Here is a 6422-nt window from a genome sequence, read left to right on the forward strand (position 1 = left end):
GTGACCCTGACCCCACCCCCGGCCTCCCAGTACTCCCTGCTGAGCCCCCCTGCCTCCCAGAACTCCCTGCTGAGCCCCCCTGTATCCCAGTACCGCCCGCTAAGCCTGCCCTCCTGCCCCCAGTACCCTCGCCCCCTGTCCCTCGTCATCCCCAGATGCCGTTCTGCCAGGCCAACATTGGTGAGTGACCCTGACCCCACGCCCTGCCCCCCAGCACCCCTCTGAGCCCCCTGTACCCCAGCACCCCCCGCTGAGCCCTCCCACCCCCAAGCACCCCCAGACGGAGTTCTGCCAGGCCGACGTCGGTGAGTGACCCCGACCCCACCCACTGCCCCCAAGTACTCCTCAGAGCCCTCTGTACCCCAGTACCCCCCACTGAGCCCCCCCACCCCAAGCACCCCCAGATGGCGTTCTGCCAGGCCGACACTGGTGAGTGACCCCTGTCCCCACCCCCTATCGCCCGGCATCCCTCTGAGCCCCCCAGCTCCCCCCTCTGAGCCCTCACCCTGACCCCCAGCACCCCCAGATGCCATTCTGCCAGGCTGATGTAGGTGAGTGACCCCCAAATGCTCCACCCCCTAGCACAGTCCTCCCCCAATTTTTGCAGCTCCCCTGAACACCCATCAAATGCTCATTTCCCTCCCCCAGAGCTAGAAACAACCCCTCCCGCCCCCAGCTGTGATGTTCCACCCCTCCAGCCAACCGGGCAGCGCTCCCCCCCACCCCTGGGCCCCACCGTCAGTATAGCTATTACCCTCTGGAGAGGCCCCGAGCTGATTCTGGGGTCACAGCTCCAGAGTGTGTATGAGGGCGGGGGGGGATCCTCCTCTCTCCAAGGCATGGAAGAACCCAGGAGTCCGGGAAGGAGGGGGAGACCCCCTTCCCCTGACACCCCCAAGGCGTGGGGAAGACCCAGGAGTTCGGGCGACCAGGATCATGCCCCCCCACTCCCACCCCATAATCTGTGTCACATCAGAATCAAATGGTTCTAGATGTCATGGGAGGGAGGGTGGGAGGCATTCTGGGGGCCTCTGGGGGTGCCCTGACCCTTGTCTCTTTGCCGTGCAGTGATTCGGGGCAGGTTCGTGGGGGTCACTTCGCTGAGCCACAACAACAGCCGTGGGGAATCCGTGCCGTGGGTCCGCCACGAGATCAAAACCACCAAGGTACCAACCACCCCTGCCAGCCGCACAGCACCCTTGCTGGTTCAGGCCGGGACTGGGGTAGCCAGGAGCTCCCCCCCGGCCCAGCCAGTCCCCCTGCCCCGCGCCCCACAGCGCCCCCAGCTGTTCTGACGCGTGTCTCCCCACAGATCTACAAAGGGTTTGAGCCACCGGCAGACGTTCACTTCGTAGAAACCCCGACCCTGGAGAGCGTCTGTGGGTATCAGCCCCCGGCCCCCCTGAAGGGGGAGGAGTACCTCATCATGGGTAAGGCACCCCGACACCGGCCTGGGGCAGCCCCCCTGCCCCAGACACAGCATTCCCTACCCAAAGGTGCAGGGAGGGGGGGCTGAGGGGCTGTGCAGTGCTATAGGGGCCGGGGGGCCTTTAGGAGTCGTTGGAGGGGTCTGTGGGGCTATGGGGGGGAGCTCTGGGGGGGTCTTGGTGGGGGGATGTGGGTCTGCAGGGGATTGGGGACTCTGGGGGGCTCTGAGGATGCTATGGGGGGTTGGGGGAGCTGGGGGGCTCTGAGTGTCTGGGTGGGCTGGGGGGCACTGGGAGGGTGAGGCACTATGGGGCTCGGGGGTGCTATGGGGCGCTGTGCCACCCACTCCCTCTGCCCTCTGCCCCCAGCTGTGCGGCAGGGTGAGCGCCTGACGGTCTCCACCTGCTCCTTCGTGCGCCCCTGGGGGCGCGTTCCCCCCAGCCAGCGCCGTGGGATCAGCCAGGCCTACGGAGGGGGCTGCGCCTGCCAAGTGAGTTCTGGGGGGCAGGGAGATGGGGGGTGGGAGGGTCCCTAATCTCCCCCTCTCCGGCCCTCGCAGGTGATGCCATGGTACACCAGGCCCAATGGGGGGGGCAGATGGCGGGCTTGGGAGGCGGGGTCTATGTGGGATGGGCGTGTCCAGGAGGCCCCTCTGTGGGCAGGGGGCGGGATCGAGGAGGGATGGGTGTGGCTCTCTCTAGCCCCGCCCCTGCATCTCTACCTGGTGCCATTACCCCATGCTGCAGGTGCTGCGGCTGGAGGGATGGGGGTGGGGCGTCAAGGGGCGGGGTCTGTGATACGTGGGCGGGGCCTGTGGGTGGGCGTGGCTCTCTCGCTAACCCCGCCCCCTCTCCAGGTGGTGCCGTGTAACTCCATGCCCTGCGCGCTGTCTGGCGACGCCCAGTGCCTCTGGACCGACGGGCTGCTGGACCGGAGCTGGCAGGGGCCCCAGGCCCAGCGTCTGGCCTGCCTGCCCCGCCCCAGCCAGGGGGCACCCCCCGGGGCCGACCCCTTCTGCGCCTGGGAGACCCTCAAGAGCAGCCTCCCCGGGGCCCTGCTCAAGACAGCCCAGAGCCAAGGGCAGTGACCCCCCACACCATGGACTGGGATGTGTGACCCCCCCCTGTGCAGAGGCAGGACCAGGGGTCTTCCCGGAGTGCTCTGCGCTGGGGGGTGGGGCAAAAGCGGGGGGTCACCCCCTTTCCCCATCTCTGTGCCCCCCCCGCCCCCGCCAAGCTTGGGCTCTGTTAAAAGTGGTTTCCTGAGTTTTTGATTCGTAAATAAAGAAATTGCTGGGACTCAGATCTGCACCGTTGTCTGAGGGGCCAGGGTGGGGGGCTGGGGGTCAGGGGACGTGCAAGCCCCCAGCCCCAGCTGCCCCCTGGCACATTCTGGTGACCCCAGAGCCCCACCATGCTCCAATCCCCAGCTACCCCCCCCCGCGCCGCAATCCCTGACTGTCCCCCTCCCAATCCTGAGGGCCCTCCCCGAGGAGCCGGGGGTGGCCAGGCCCGACCCTACCTTCACCTCTGCCCCCCCGGGGCTCCCTGAGGCTGCAGCCAATGGGCCCCCCTTGGTGAAGGCTTCCGCCCAGCTCACTGAGGGGTTGTGGCCCTATGGCTCAGGGCAGCCCCTGGGGGTCCAGGGCAGCCCCAAGACCTACCCACCCCTGTGCCCTATGCGTGCCCCCCATGCCCTGAGTTCTGCATGCCAGCCCCCCCCGCAGGCTCTCCCCCTGCCCGCCCCTGCAGCCCCACCCCCCTGCCTGGCCCCCAGCCCCCCCAGCCTCACCCCCTGCACGCCCCCCAGCCCTGCCCCACTCACCATCTCCCGGTAATTGGGGTAGAAGGTTTGCTCGATGAGGGGGAATTCCTCAGCCCCCAACTTCCTGCGCAGCCGTACCAACTGGGCAAACTGAGAGGGGAGGGGGACGGGTCAGGGGGGTGCAGAACCCGGAGACTCACCGGCCCCCCCCGTCTCCCATCTGGCTACCCACCGCCCCCCCCATCTCCTGCCTGGCTACCCACCAGCTCCCTCACCAGCCTTCCCGGCTACCCACTGCCCCCCCTTCCCCGTCTCCCGCCTGGCTACCCATCAGCCCCCCTCACCGCCCAGTTACCCACCAGCTCCCCAGGCCCTCCAGCTACCCGCCGACTTCCCATCCCCCCCCGGCTACCCACTGCCCCCCCCACAGCCCCACATTTCCCACCCGGCTACCTACAAGCCCTCCCCGGCTACCCACCAGCCCCCCTCCCAGCCTCCCAGCCTCCCCGCCTACCTACTGCCCCCCGCGTCTCCTGCTCGGCTACCCACCAGCCCCCACCAGCCTCCCCGGCTACCCACCAGCCCCCCGTCTCCAATCTGGCTACCCACCAGCCCACCTCCCAGCCTCCCCGGCTATCCTCTGCCCCCCCGTCTCCCACCTGGCTACCCACTGGCCCCCACCAGCCCCCCCAGCCCCCCATCTCCCACCCGGTTACCCACAAACCCTCCCCGGCTACCCACCGGCCCCCCTCCCAACCTCCCCAGCTACCCTCTGCCCCCCCCGTCTCCCACCTGGATACCCACCACCCCCCCAGCCTCCCCGGTTACCCACTGCCCCCCCCCATCTCCCACCTGGCTACCCACCAGCCTCCCTCACCGCCCAGCTACCCACCAGCCCCCCAGGCCCTCCAGCTACCCGCTGACTTCCCATCCCCCCGGCTACCCATCAGCCTGCCCCCTGGCTACCCACTACACCACCCCCTGGCCCCCTGGATTCCCCTCCGTCCCCTGGCTACCCACCAGCCCTCCGGCTACCCACCAACTCCCCATCCCCCATGGCTACCTGCCAGACCCCAGACCCTCACAGCCAGCAACCCCCCCTCCCCACGGCCCCCTCCACCTTCTGCTCCCCCCACTAACCTCCTTCCCTTCTGGCAGCCCCCCCACATTCCCCCCCCCGGGCGCTCACCACCCAGGGCTTGTCGCAGAAGTTGTAGATGGAGTGCAGGGAGTTGACGCTGGGCACCCCGGCGTACTGCAGCCCAATGACCAGCCCCCGGTGGTCGCCCCCCGGGGCCATGCTGTAGGCATGCTGCCGCACCAGCACGAAGTCGGGGTGCACCGTCCTGGACAGGCAGAAGGGGGTTTAGACACGGGGCCCAGCCCCACATGGTGCACCCCTGGCCCCTCCCCAGTTCCTGCCCCCCTCCAGATCACACTGGCCCCCCCATGGGTGCCCCCCAACCCCCACAAGGGAACTCTGCCCCCCCACTTTCCCCTGCCCCCTGTGAGGTGTCCTTGCCCCCCCAGATCACACCTGCCCCCCCACAAGGGAACTCTGCCCCTGCCACTTGTCGCTGCCCCTCCAGATCCCACCTGCCACCATGGGGTGCCCCCTACCCCCACAAGGGAACCCTGTACCCCCACTTGCCCCTCCACCCATGAGGTGTCCCTGACCCCCATGGGGTGCCCCCTGCCCCCTACAGGGAAATCCTGACCCCCACATCCTCTCTGTCCCCCATGAATGAGCCTGCCCCCCATAACCTCCCTTTCCCCCCCCTTGGGGCCTCCCTCCCCCGCAAATCCCACCTACCACACCTCACTGGTGAGCCCTGCCCTTTCTATGCCCCCCTTCTCCCACAACGGATTGCTGTCCTCCCCCTTCCGCCCCCCAGAGTGAGCCCTGCACCCCCCACTTCCTCCCTGTCTCCCATGAAAGAGCCCTGACCCCCTTGTTCCCCCCCCCCGCACACAGAGCCAGTTGGGGGGGGAGCTAGATGGGAGGGGGGAATGGGGAGAGGGGTCTGGGAGCAGCGCTCCGCCAATCAGTCCTCTCCCCTCCGAACCCATAGCCCCTGGCTAGGGTCCCCCCTTTCCTGCCCCCCCGGTCCTCCCCCCCTTCACTCACCTCACCACCTTGACCCCATTGCGCAGAACCTCAAGATCCACCGAAAAGGCCCCATTGGCCTGAGCCACCAGATTCATCTCTGAGAACTCGGCCTGGAAGGGGTGAATGTGGGAGTCAGACCCACGGATGGAACAGGGCGCCCCAAATCCCCCCCCCAACGACCCGTCACCAACCCTCCCATCCCCCAGTACCCATCCCACACCAGCCCCTCTACCTCCACAACGCCCCCATCCACCCCCCAGCACCCCCAATCCCACGGGGCCCAGACCCACCTGCTCCACCCGCACCTCGACATCACCATGGAGCTTCTTGCCCTTGAATAATTTGGCCCTGGAAGAGAGAGATGGAGGGGGAGATTTTAGAAGGCCTGCTTGTGCCTCAGTTTCCCCATACCTTGCATGGCCTCTCAGTGGCAGGGGGACAGCCTAAGGTGGGAGACACATGGTGCCCCAACTTCAAGGGCACAGCCAGTGGGGCTCTCTGCTGACCTATGGGCTCCCCAAGGCCATGTGCCGGGGGCCGAACAAACCCGGCTATGTTCGGGGAGACACCACAAACCCGGGCTGGGCACCTGGGGACCTGAGCCTGGCAGAGCCCGGAGGTCTCCCAGGGACAGCGCCAAATCTGGGGTGTAGCTCCTGTCGTAGGGGGTCCGGGGCTGACGGAGGCAAGACGGGACCCACAGAGCAGCCCCATAACCTGCCACAGGATGGCGTTCTCCCACTCTGGACCCCCCCCAGCCCATACCCTGCCCAGCCCCTGCTCCCTCGAGACCCCAGTGCCCGGCCCTGACTGCCCGGGGAGAGCACCCCCCTGCCCAGCCCCCCAGCCTGCTCCCCACAGCACAGCGCCCCTCAGCGGTGGTGGCAGGATTTGAACCTGCCTGTGATTTGGAACAGAAAAGTTACAAATGAAGAGGCCAGATCCAGCATCTCTGGCCTGAGTCAGTGACCGATGGTCTGGCTGGGCCCAGCACCACGCAGGCACCGAAACAGAGAGTCCCACGAAGAGAACCCAGGAGTCCTGGCTCCCGCCCCCACCCCCAAACACTAGACCCCACTCCCCTCCCAGGGCCGAAGAACCCCGATTCCTGGCTTCCCAG

General features: G+C 67.7%; 2 protein-coding genes across 3 annotated transcripts in view; one reads left to right on the forward strand and one right to left on the reverse strand.

Annotated features, from left to right (window-relative positions):
- The window catches only part of TIMP1 (TIMP metallopeptidase inhibitor 1), a 3792-nt gene extending 1062 nt beyond the window's left edge, over nucleotides 1-2730 (forward strand). The window contains exons 3-7 of one of the 2 annotated variants that reach the window (XM_043501078.1): nucleotides 394-429; nucleotides 1069-1166; nucleotides 1313-1430; nucleotides 1797-1918; nucleotides 2285-2730. In XM_043501078.1, coding sequence (XP_043357013.1) covers nucleotides 394-429; nucleotides 1069-1166; nucleotides 1313-1430; nucleotides 1797-1918; nucleotides 2285-2515 — 605 coding nt within the window. In that variant the 3' untranslated portion in view covers nucleotides 2516-2730. The remainder of the gene's footprint in view (nucleotides 1-393; nucleotides 430-1068; nucleotides 1167-1312; nucleotides 1431-1796; nucleotides 1919-2284) is intronic. The other variant, XM_038381834.2, reaches the window with a different exon arrangement.
- SYN1 (synapsin I) overlaps nucleotides 1-6422 on the reverse strand; it is a 22427-nt gene that overhangs the window by 9707 nt on the left and 6298 nt on the right. The window contains 2 exon segments of the mRNA XM_043501079.1: nucleotides 3253-3342; nucleotides 4382-4538. Of these exon segments, the coding sequence (XP_043357014.1) occupies nucleotides 3253-3342; nucleotides 4382-4538 (247 nt within the window).

Source organism: Dermochelys coriacea, chromosome 23 (assembly GCF_009764565.3).
Source record: "Dermochelys coriacea isolate rDerCor1 chromosome 23, rDerCor1.pri.v4, whole genome shotgun sequence".
NCBI lineage: Eukaryota > Metazoa > Chordata > Testudines > Dermochelyidae > Dermochelys > Dermochelys coriacea.